At 55.9% G+C, this 12,208-nt stretch overlaps 1 protein-coding gene across 1 annotated transcript; it reads left to right on the top strand.

Moving 5' to 3' along the window:
• Positions 1-885: 885 nt before the first annotated feature.
• On the top strand, positions 886-11,136 carry DLL4 (delta like canonical Notch ligand 4). Its single transcript, XM_053595871.1, has 11 exons — positions 886-1,948; positions 2,060-2,329; positions 2,830-2,887; positions 3,704-3,967; positions 4,382-4,442; positions 4,527-4,657; positions 6,423-6,592; positions 6,775-6,994; positions 8,385-9,087; positions 9,572-9,680; positions 10,203-11,136. The coding sequence occupies exons 1-11, from the start codon at positions 1,883-1,885 to the stop codon at positions 10,206-10,208; spliced, it is 2,058 nt and encodes a 685-aa protein (XP_053451846.1). The 5' UTR covers positions 886-1,882; the 3' UTR covers positions 10,209-11,136.
• The last annotated feature ends 1,072 nt before the right edge of the window (positions 11,137-12,208 follow it).

Consider the following 12,208-nt stretch of genomic DNA (forward strand, 5'->3'; position numbering starts at 1 on the left):
ACCCACGCTCCCAACCTCTTGTTTCTCATCCTTTTCCTCTCAATCCTCCACCACCAACAACCAAGTCAAAAAAAATCAGACCATGTTCGGCCTTGGCAGCTGTTGGACTCTGCGCGGCGCCCCCCCACCCTCCCCCGGGCCCGCGCCGCGTCCCAACTCCCCCCGCGCTGATCTTATCGCCAGACCACAGCCATCACTGCGCGGGCGAGCTGACAACTGAAGCCACAAGGCCCCCGCTGTCCTCGCGTCCCAGAGAGAGAGCTCCCCGGCACCCCGGAGACTGGGAGAAGCTGGCCCTCCCCGGTCTGCCGCCTCCAGGGACAACGTGGGGTTCCCGGAAAGCAGCTGCGCCGCTGCGGCTTGGAAGAGTAGGGCCACCGGGGGAGCCTGGAGGGCGAGGCGTGTGAAGTCGCCTGAAACTCAAACAAATCCGCGCGCCTCCAGTTCTACTCAACATCCCGCCCTATGAGGAGAGGACCCGGGCCTGCCCGGCCTCAGCCCCTTCACCTTAACTCTCCAGTGGCCTCAGCCAACTCTGGAGCCAAGAGAGTTCCTCCCTGCCCCAGAGGAGCTACAGGACGCGTCCGGGGGCTTGGGGCTGCTGGGGTGGGAGGAGAAGGCGCTGGAGCTGAAGCGGAACCCAGGTGAGGGCGGGACCGGGAGGCGGGGTCCCAACCTTATTACCATACAGCTGAGGACGCGCCCCCTTCCTACCTCTGGGACCAAGCACCGCCTTCCCCCACCTCGAGGATCGCGCGTCTCAGTGCAGGCACGAGCCAAACCCAGGCGGGGTGGGGTGGAGCAGGGGCGGGGGCGGGGGGGCAAAAGGAAAAGGCACGCGACGGGTACGCCCCCGCAGCTAGAGGGGAGGATGCCCACTAGGTGTAGAGAAAGAGCTCCAGTCTTCGACGCGTGGCCCCTCGCCTTGCTTGGAGTGGCTACAGAGAGGTTAACGCGTCCGCTGGCTTCCCTGCTGTGTTGGGGACGCGCGGTTGGTGGGTGCTCATAGGTTGGGGGCCGACAAGGCGAGGACTCACAAAGCTCCAGGAAGGGAAAGGAGATCCGAGTACCCTGGCGCTGGTTTTCGCTTTCTAGGCTTAAGTTCTTTTACCTGCTTAAGGACAGCAGGTAACTAGCGCCCGCTGTTGACGCACCGCCTACGGGTACACCCTAGTGTCTCCGCCCCCAGGACCATCCCGGAACCACTCGTTTGCCTCCCGCCTGGTCCCCCTGCCAATCCTCCCACATCCTCCAGCGGTCAGGGTCTCAGTCCTTAACTCAGCGATCTCTGATGACTGGTCACCTCGGCACACGCACAGCTGGAGGATCCAGGGGTTGGGAGCAGCACAGAGGGGCGGGGACCTGAGCCAGACTGGCTGCAAGAGGCGGAGGGGGGTGGGTGGGGGCGGAGGCCCCCTCCGGGCGGCGCTGGAACTGTAGCAACTAGAGGCTCGGAGGGGAGGGGAGGGGAGAGTGACCATGAGTCTGAGTGACAGGCGGAGAGGAGAGGAGCCAATATATAAAAGGAGGGCTCCCAAGTACGCAGGTTTCAGTAGCGGCGCTGTGAGCAGGCCGGGAACACGAGGCCAAGAGCCGCAGCCCAGGTCGCTTCGGTGCACTGTACCCCGGCACTAGCCCGCTTGCAACCCCAGGATTAGTCCGTGGACACGTCCTCAACGCGGCCGCCGCCTAGCTGCCCTCACCTGGATTACCTAAAGCCGCAGCTGCCCGGGAGCTAGCGAAAAAGCTAGGGGGTAGCAGTGTCCCGAGAGGAGCTCAGCTTTTCAGGGACCCCCGCCGGTGGGCGGACGCGCGGGAAAGCAGCGTCTGGAACAGAGCCAGATTCAGTGCCCGCGGGTGGAGAGAGCGACGCTCCAAGGGGATGGCGGCCGCGTTCCGGAGCGCCTTTGGCTGGGCGCTCCTGCTGCTGGTGGCACTTTGGCAGCAGGTAACGTCCCGCGCCCTCTCCGCTCCCTCCCGCCGCGCTCTGGGTTCGAACCCCGGGCGCCAGTGCAGCTGACCGATCCCCTCCCTCCTTCTCTCGATCTCTGTGCAATAGCGCGCGGCCGGCTCCGGCGTCTTCCAGCTGCAGCTGCAGGAGTTCGCCAACGAGCGCGGCGTTCTGGCCAGTGGGCAGCCTTGCGAGCCCGGCTGCCGGACTTTCTTCCGCGTCTGCCTTAAGCACTTCCAGGCGGTCGTCTTGCCGGGGCCCTGCACCTTCGGCAGCGTATCCACGCCGGTATTGGGCATCAATTCCTTCGCGGTCCGGGAGGACAGCAGCGGCGGGGGCCGTAACCCTCTCCAGTTGCCCTTCAATTTCACCTGGCCGGTGAGCACAGCTTGGGCGCACTGGGAGGTCACAGAAGCCAAAGCAAAAGACGCCCTAGGACCACCCCCCCGAAAATCTCCCCCCCCAAAAAAACACCCCAGGGTGCATTCGCTCCTGGAGCTTTCTTCTCAACTCCCTCCCTAGGACCTCATCCCAGAGAAGGCTCTCGCCAGCCTCCGTCTTCCCAGTTTTACACCCTTCCTTCCCCCAGCCTTTGGGACGCGATTTTCATTATCTATGACTCCGCGAGGAGCATCGGCGCCGCCCCCCCACCCCCCGCCCCGCATTACACTCCCCTATCCCTCAACCCTCCCCCTACCCGGGGTTCTCCTCTCGCCTTCCCGGCTCAAGCGCTACACTGCGCGCAGACCCGTTATGTTGACCCAGGCGCAGTAACTGTATCCTGCAATTAGATTAATTAAATCGGCTGCTGCAAGGCACTCCCACCTCTCCCCTCTGCTCATCTCGCTATCTCTCCATCCCCCCACGCTCATTCCCAGGGTACCTTCTCACTCATCATCGAAGCTTGGCACGCGCCAGGAGACGACCTGCGGCCAGGTGAGTAGCTCGCTCGGCCACCACAGGGGGGCGACACGGCGCAGCGCTGAAAGAGTTAACCTGTTGGAGGCGGGGGAAGTGCGGGGTTGGGGGTGGGAGGCAGGACGCTTAGCTTGGCCAGGAGCTTCGCCCCGCGCTGGACGCTCAGATTCCGCCCGCCTCCTGGACTCAGAGCACAATTGCGTTTCCTGCGGGTTATTTTTGGCGTGGGAACGCGGGGAGCACGGCGGTGAGAAAGGCCGAAGCTGCCAGCGCCGCTGACGGGCCCCTTCCTGTATTTTACACCTTTCGCGAATTCCGCTCCTTTGGAAAGGGAATAATGGCTTTGGGATGTTGTTCTGACACAGAGGAAAAGGATATTTCAGCAGCACAACAATTCTCACTTTGAAAAGGAAAAAGAAAAACGACTACCCACCTCTGGGGGCAGAACCCCTGAATGGGCACCAAAGGAACCCCTGCTCCCAGAGTCCTCCCCAGCCTGGAGAACTTTTCTTTTTCTTTTCCTTTATTTCCCCCCCATTTTGACCTCTTTTCCCTCCCTATCCCCCTCCAGGACCCTGGGATATCTTAACATCCTTCTATTGTCCCCATTTTTGAATGATATCAGGACCCCTGCTCATGCACAGGTCAGCCTAGTAGTGGGACTTTTAGGTCCCTGTGGCCTATGCTTGCTGGCAAGTAGGGGTCATTTGGACAACAGGACAGATTTGTTGGCTGCTCACCATCATCACAGCCAAGAGGGGCACTGGTCAGCAGTTTCTGGCACTCTTGAGAACCAGACCTGCCCCTCCCTGATCTGACTCTTTGCCCTTTCAGAGGCCTTGCCACCAGATGCACTCATCAGCAAGATCTCCATCCATGGCTCGCTAGCTGTGGGTCAGAACTGGTTACTGGATGAGCAAACCAGCACCATCACAAAGCTGCGCTACTCTTACCGAGTCATCTGCAGTGACAACTACTACGGGGACAGCTGCTCACGCTTGTGCAAGAAGCGCAATGACCATTTTGGCCACTACGTGTGCCAGCCAGATGGCAACCTGTCCTGCCTGCCTGGCTGGACTGGGGAGTACTGCCAACAGCGTAAGCAGACAAGCTCTCCCCTGCGTGAAGGTGCAGGGTCCCCTGACCAAACACAGTGGAGTTTTCTAAGCCACAGCTTGACTCCCCTGAAGAGTGGGTCTGGGCTCCCCACTAGCTGGGCCTCAGGGATGTCTGGGGATGCTGAGGGTGTGTGTGGACTCAGACCCTACTGTCTCTTCCCAACATTCCTCCCCATTATGCCAAAGCCCACAAGGACGTTACTGTATTCTATCCAGCCTGGATTCTCTTTCCCTCTGCCATTGTTTCCCTTTAAGATACTCAGGGCTTCTCTAGGAGACCAGGAGTGGGAAGTGAGCCCAGGAGACTTGGGACACCCCCAGGACCAGGAGAGGAGAGGGAGACTTCAGAGTGCCTGGCGTCCTGGCCTTACCCAGCCCTGTTTTCTTTCCTTAGCTATCTGTCTTTCTGGCTGTCATGAACAGAATGGCTACTGCAGCAAGCCAGCCGAGTGCCTGTGAGTAGAGGCAGGAATTGGTGAGGGGTCTACCCCCTTGGCCAGGCCTCTCACCTCACTCTCAGCCTTCCTTTTGTCCTTCAGCTGCCGCCCAGGCTGGCAGGGCCGCCTATGCAACGAATGCATCCCCCACAATGGCTGTCGCCATGGCACCTGCAGCACCCCCTGGCAATGTACTTGTGATGAGGGCTGGGGAGGCCTGTTTTGTGATCAAGGTAAGTCAAGGCAAGGAGAGAATGCAGAGGGGCTTGGAGAGATGGGGTGGGGGTGGGGTGGAAACCAGAGTTGTCACCCTGATCCTTCTTACTTGGTGACTGCTGACTTGGCTTTCCCATTTTCCTTCAAGGATCTTGGGACTTTTTAGGACTTTTACAACTATCCTAGAATGAGATGATTGGTACTTCTTCTCCAGATACTAGAGACCTAGGGTGGCTGAAGAAGTTTTGGGTGGGGGGGTGACAGCTTGGTGGCCTGGAGTTTACATTCATAAATTCTAGTAAAGCCGAAGAGAGAGGGATGCCAGGCTCAGTTCCTCTTTCTGCTTGTAGTTACCTATTAACCCCCTAAGTGTTTGCTTACCTTCCAGGGCTGTTTGAGCAGCTCTCCCCTAAACAGCTGTCTGGTGGGGTGTGCCCATCGGCTGCCTGAGGCTGTGGGGGAGCTGGGCCTCTGGGTGGAGTGATATCTAACCGACTTTTCAGTGTGGGCACAGCCTCCCTTGCTCTTCCCTAGTTGACCTTGCTAGGCAGCTGCTGTCTGTGCCTGTGCTATCCCTTCCTAGTATTTGGGGTGCTAGTCACTCTTCTGGCTAGACAGGGATCTTTGAGCCCCAACCTTAGGGGTGGGACCCATCTCTCCTGCATCCTGCTAGCCAGCTGTAGCTTGTAATTCCCATTTCCAGGCACAAATGGTGTGCCTGCTGTCACAGAGACACCAGCACAGGCCTGGGTTGGGTGGATAGGGGCTTGCCAGGTTGGGAAAAACCTGTCTAGGCATTGACTTGCTGTCAACTAAGGGCTTGGGATTCAGTCCTTGTATTCTGTGTGTGTCTGTGTGTGTCCACCCATCCCTGCCCCAATACCACCTAGTTCCTGCTCATTCTCTTTCTTCTCCCCCACATTTGTTCCCAAGTGACACAGTCATACACTCATTGTATGCAAACACAGCTCCTTCAGTCCCTCTATTTGCTCTGTCTGATTCTCCCTCCCTGTCCTTCCCAAATAAGAAAACAAATACTTACATTTCAAAATACCCTTGTAACAGCTCAGCACCCGTAGCACAGTCATTATGGCACCAGCCACATACACCGAGGCTGGCGAGTTCAAAACCTGCCCAGGCCAGCTAATACAACAATGACAACTGCAACAAAAAATAGCTGGGTGTTGTGGCGGGCACCTTAGTCCCAGCTACTTGGGAGGCTGAGGCAAGAGAATCACTTAAGCCCAAGAGTTTGAGGTTGCTGTGAGCTGTGATGTCACAGCACGCTAATAGAGTGTGACAAGGGCGACATAGTGAGAAAAAAATACCTTTGTAACACCTCCTCCTTCAAAAAAATGCTGGTTACTACCTATAGTGGCTCTCATCTCCCCTCTACAGTTTCTACCTGTTGAAATTCTATCCCTCCTTCTATGCTTATCTCAGCTTTCCCTCCTTCATGAAGCCTTTTCTGACTTCCTTCCTGACATGTGGCTTTGGTCTCTCCACCTCTTCCTTACCTTCATCCTAATTAGACTGGCAGTGTTTGTGAGTTTACCTGGCTGGATATCATCCAGTTGTGTTATTTCGACCTTTGTTGACTTCACTGGTCATATATGATTTAAGATGATTGAGGAAACATGATTTCATTGAGTGGAGAAGGCCTGAAAGACTTTGACTTGAAGGCTCCTTGGGGCAAACATGGGGGTGACCTTGCACTGCGAGGACCCTGGAGGTGGGAGCATCCCCTGGACCTGCTCAGCTGGTCGGTTCCTGTCTCTGCAGATCTCAACTATTGCACTCACCACTCCCCATGCAAGAACGGGGCAACGTGCTCCAACAGTGGGCAGCGAAGCTATACCTGCACCTGTCGCCCAGGTTACACTGGCGTGGACTGTGAGCTGGAGCTCAGCGAGTGTGACAGCAACCCTTGTCGAAATGGGGGCAGCTGTAAGGTGAGGCCCACACTAGCGCAGGAAGGCAGAGGTCAAGTCAGGAGTGTCCAGGCATCCTCCAGCCAAGTGGCCACTGGGTGTGCAGCCACAGGCAGGCCTTCAGAGCAGGTAGAGCCCAGCTTCCAGTCGCACATACCTGCTCCCCTGGGGCTGACTTTGGCCCCTTTATGGTCTCTCTCTAGGACCAGGAAGATGGCTACCACTGCCTGTGTCCCCCAGGCTACTACGGCCTGCACTGTGAACATAGTACCTTGAGCTGTGCTGACTCCCCCTGCTTCAATGGGGGCTCCTGCCGGGAGCGCAACCAGGGGGCCAGCTATGCCTGCGAATGCCCCCCCAGCTTCACTGGCTCCAACTGCGAGAAGAAAGTGGATAGGTGCACCAGCAACCCGTGTGCCAATGGTGCGTCCTGTTGCCTTGCTAACCTGGTGAACTTGCCTTTCTAGTGAGGGAAGGGCAGGAGCACAGAGAGGCTTTGTCTGTCACTCTGGGTAGTTTGATGTGGGTCCCCATCTGCTCTGGAGGGTGAAGAGCTTTCCTGATCATCTGGGGGGCTCTGAAGGAGCAAGTTTGCAGCACGAACATCTCAGGAGATGGGTTGGTGTGTACCCCGTGTGGCTTCCTTCCCTATTACCCTGCCAGAGCCCTGTCCTGGCTGGACTGGTCTCTGACCCTCCCCAGGAAGTCCTGGCCTAGAGAGTAGGATTTATGTCCCTCTTAAAGGGAGGTTGGTGATGGAGTCAGAGCCCTGCTCCTGGAGGCCTCTTCTTGGCTCACACCCACATAAAGCACGGTGTGGCATGAGGCATCTAGAATGTTCAGCACCTTTTTGGACACACAGCATGTTGGTAATCTTTGTTTACCTGACCTCTGATTGACCCTCGTGAGGCCGACAGGCAGCACCAGCAGGAGAGTAGCTCAGGATCTGGAGAGAGTTAAACAGGCTGAGATGGAGTCTACACTCCGACTTAACCCCCTGGAGCTGCCAGTTCTTTATCACTAAATGGGAATATAGAACACCCATCCTCTCTCATGTGGTGGTGAAGATGAAGCAAAACAATGATAATTACATGTATTTGAGCAGTTCACTATATATCAAGCATGTGCTCTTGCCTTCAGGCACATTCCTGTCTAACTCTCAGAACTACCCTCTAAAGGGGACAGATAACTTTCTATTCCAGCTTAACACAGAAGGAAACTGAAGCTTAGGTGCCAGACTCCTGGCTGGAGAGAGTAGATGAGATTCAAACTCATGAATGTCTGTATGATTTCATTTTACAGTTCTGTAAGATGCTAGTAATTTCTTTTTTTTTTTTTTTTGTAGAGACAGAGTCTCACTGTACCGCCCTCGGGTAGAGTGCTGTGGCGTCACACGGCTCACAGCAACCTCTAACTCTTGGGCTTACGCGATTCTCTTGCCTCAGCCTCCCGAGCAGCTGGGACTACAGGCGCCTGCCACAACGCCCGGCTATTTTTTGGTTGCAGTTTGGCCGGGGCTGGGTTTGAACCCGCCACCCTCGGCATATGGGGCTGGCGCCCTACTCACTGAGCCACAGGCGCCGCCCAAGATGCTAGTAATTTCTATATATGAGACCACAGAGGCAGAGAGACTCGGGGTCGCCCTATACTCTGGGCCTCCTGTCTCTGTCCAGTTCTCTTTGTCAGACACTCTAAATGCTAGCTGTGTACATGGGGACAGAAGAGCCTGAGTTTGTTTCTGAGATGGGACACCCACCCCTCCCTTGGGGAGTTCCCAGTCTGTGGCTGATTTGTGTACTGTGTGTCCTCCCAGGGGGCCAGTGCCTGAACCGAGGTCCAACGCGCATGTGCCGCTGTCGTCCTGGATTCACAGGCACCCACTGTGAACGGCATGTCAGCGACTGTGCCCGAAGTCCTTGTGCCCATGGTGGCACTTGCCATGACTTGGAGAATGGACTCATGTGCACCTGCCCCGCCGGCTTCTCTGGCCGGCGCTGTGAAGTGCGGACACCCAGCGATGCCTGTGCCTCAGGGCCCTGCTTCAACGGGGCCACTTGTTACACTGGCCTCTCCCCGGACAACTTCGTCTGCAACTGCCCGTATGGCTTTGTGGGAAGCCGCTGCGAGTTCCCCATGGGGTTGCCACCCAGCTTCCCCTGGGTGGCTGTTTCCCTGGGTGTGGGGCTAGTGGTACTGCTGGTGCTGCTGGGCATGGTGGCAGTGGCTGTGCGGCAGCTGCGACTTCGGCGGCCAGATGACAGCAGCAGGGAGGCCATGAACAACTTGTCAGACTTCCAGAAAGATAATCTGATCCCCGCCGCTCAGCTTAAGAACACAAACCAGAAGAAGGAGCTGGAAGTGGACTGTGGCCTGGACAAGTCCAACTGTGGCAAACAGCAAAACCATACTTTGGACTATAATCTGGCCCCAGGACCCCTGGGGCGGGGGACCATGCCAGGGAAGTTTCCCCACAGTGACAAGAGCTTAGGAGAGAAGGCACCACTGCGGTTACACAGGTAAGCAGCACGTGGAAGCCCTGGGCCTGACCATAGGCCCCCTCGTGGTTCTGCCTGGGTTCCTCCTAGGCCAGGTGGGAGGCATTTCAGCAGGTAGGGGGCTTTGTTACTAACAAAAGATCCTCCAACAAGATTTCTCCAGGGGTCCTTTGTCCTTCCCTCTGGTTCACTTTTTTGTTCACAAATGTCAGGTGTCCGTAGTGTATCTTTGGTGATTTCCATTTTTCCACAGTGTGGATTGTCTGTAGTGGCAATGCTGACTTGTTCCAGGCCTAGGACCCTTCTAGTAAGGTTGGGAGGTCCTGTGGCCCTCTAAAGAACCTGTTCCTAAATGCTCCCTCCCTCCCAGCTAGCATTGGGCACCTCTAGCCCCCATGATCTCACCCAGAACCACCTCTGCGAGTGCCCTTTGATTCTCCAGGCCCACCCTCCCCTGGAACCTCTCCCCAACCCTCCCTCATGCACCTGTCTTGTGTTCCTTCAGTGAAAAGCCAGAGTGTCGGATATCAGCGATATGCTCCTCCAGGGACTCCATGTACCAGTCTGTGTGTTTGATATCAGAGGAGAGGAACGAGTGTGTCATTGCTACAGAGGTGAGTGTTGGGCTTGCCTGTCCTACTAGCATGTTCCTCCTGCCTTTTATGGCCTGGTCACTCTCAACCCCATAGGCTACCCTGAAGGATGGGTCAGACCCCTCCTTGGCAGACCAGGTTCAGTGGCTCTAAGGTCCCTGCTGTCCTCATTGTCACAGAGGGTGTGAAACAGGAGCCGTGGTGGCAAGCCTGGCCTGGACACTTCCTGTTGTGTTGGTGCTGGGCTAGGCGGCCATGGCGCTGGGCCAGCTCCTCAAGTGCTGCTTGCCAGCCACTGGTGGGTGAGGGGCCCTTATCCTTTGTGTCCCTCCTCCCCCTCCCCACTGGCTTCCTCCATTGGGCCACCTCACGACCACAAGCTCCCAGGCATGTGTGTTTGTTGGGGCAGGAGACTGGCAAGGACCACCCCACTTTCCCTTCACCCCACCTGCCCATCAGCTTCTCCTGGGGATGCCTAGGGCAGCTGTAGAGGAAGTGCTTGTGCCAGATAACCTATTTCCCCACTTTCCACATGCTCCCCAGGTATAAGGCAGGAGCCTACCTGGGACACTCTGGCTTTGGCCCAGCAGCTGGACCTTCCTTCTGCATTGTTTACATTGCATCCTGGATGGGACGTCTTTAATATGCAACATGCTGCTCTCAGGAGAAGGAGGGAATGGCATGAACAGGACAGACTGTGAACTTGCCAAGAGATGCAATACCCTTCCACACCTTTGGGTGTCTGTCTGGCGTCAGATTGGCAGCCGCAAAGAATGGAGGAGAGGAGAGATGCCACTGGGCTCTGCCCTGCCAGCCATGGCTCCAGAGGGCTCCTTCTGGGGTGCTGGCCTGTTTTCTAGAGAGAGTAGCAGTGGCCGCATGGGGCCTGGAGCTGCTGTGGCCTCCACTGGCGTCTGTGTTTCCAAAAGTGCCTTTGGCCCAGGCTCCATAGCAACAGTTGGGCCCAAATCAGAAAGGAGAGAGGAGGCCAGTAAGGGCAGGGCCTCCTGTGGATTGGAAAACCACTGGGTGTGGCTCTTGGCAGGGGTTGCCCTGCAGATGAGGTGAGCGCTCACAAGGAGAGGAGCACTTTCTGCCCTGTGCCTTCAGCTACTGCACTTGGGCCTGGTTCAGAACACCACCCAGCCTCTCTCCTAGGCCTAAGCCTTCTGGGCAAGAATGCTGGTAAGCTTTACCCAGCTCCTTCCACCCTCTGGCCCTGGATGCCTTAGGGCTTCTGTGAGCAGATAGGCAAGAACCTGCCCCTTCTGCCAGGCTAACTGGTGAGCTCAGGGCAGTTATATCGAAGATTTCAATGAGGAAGAAATTGGGTGCCACTGCCACCTGGGCCCTTTCCTCCCTCTAAAACCCACTTCTATGACCTCGAGCCTGGGCTCTCTGCTAATGCCCATTACTGCTCCCAGACCACCCTCAAAGCCCATCTTCAGAAATCAATAATATGAGTTTTTATTTTGTTTGTTTTTTTGTAGTTTATTTTGGAGTCTAGTATTTTGATAATTTAAGAATCAGAAGCACTGACCTTTCTACATTTTATAACATTGTTTTGTATATAATGTGTATTTATAATATGGAACAGATGTGTACAGGAGTTTATTACTTTTGGGATCCTGTCTTTGTGATGACAGAGTGAGGATCTCCCTGCTTTCTCACCCTAAGAATTTTAAATCCCCCCTGCTGTGTACCCTACCAGAACCCTGAGACTTATACAAGCACTTAGGTTTGGCATGCTGTGCCCCAGGCCTTTGTCCTATTCCAGTCCTTGAGAAGGCTGGCCTTGCCCCTCTACTCTCCAGCCTAGGCCAACTTTCCTTGCCCGAAGGCTTGGAGGTTGGATGCAACTTCCCACTTCCCTCTTCACGCTCCCACATATCCTTGGTGTTCCCCACTGACCTGAATCTAATCTTCCTTTTTCTCCATAGACCTGAAAAGGCTTATGGGACTCCCTAGTTCTGCCTGCTTTTCTCTTATTCAAAAGGATTCCCTTGTCAGAGAAGAGGGCCTCTGAACCATGATGATGTCTGGGTTCTTCCTCCTGCAGATGGGGGATGCACTGGTCTCAAGGGACAGAGCAGGAGGAAGGATGGGCTTAGTTTTGTCCTCCTTGCATCTGGACAAGATAGCTGAGAGTTTGGGGCACCTTGTCTGTTCGGGGTACTGGAGCTTATTGAAGGCTACAGGGTTGGGGAAGAGAAGGAGTGGGTGGCCCTCCCTGCATCCAGGTTGGTCTGGCAGAAGTGCTAAGAAGGGATTTTCCAGCCTGGCTTCCAGTCTAGCTAGGAGTTTTCATGCCTAGCTTCCTCTAAAGCAAGGATAGTCCCTAGTGTGCCACAGTCCTCTCTCTACAGCTGCAAATATATCCCATAGAGAGCAAATGATGAACAAATGAGCCACTGGCAGAAAAGCTGAGCAGATGCTCCCAGTTCTCAGCCTGTCTCTCACAAAATAGACCCACCAGATGCCTTATTCCTAATGCCGTCCAAGTGTCTAGAGCTCTACTTGCCCTTTCTCTTTCCCCAACACTGGCAGAG

Source organism: Nycticebus coucang, chromosome 6, assembly GCF_027406575.1.
Source record: "Nycticebus coucang isolate mNycCou1 chromosome 6, mNycCou1.pri, whole genome shotgun sequence".
NCBI lineage: Eukaryota > Metazoa > Chordata > Mammalia > Primates > Lorisidae > Nycticebus > Nycticebus coucang.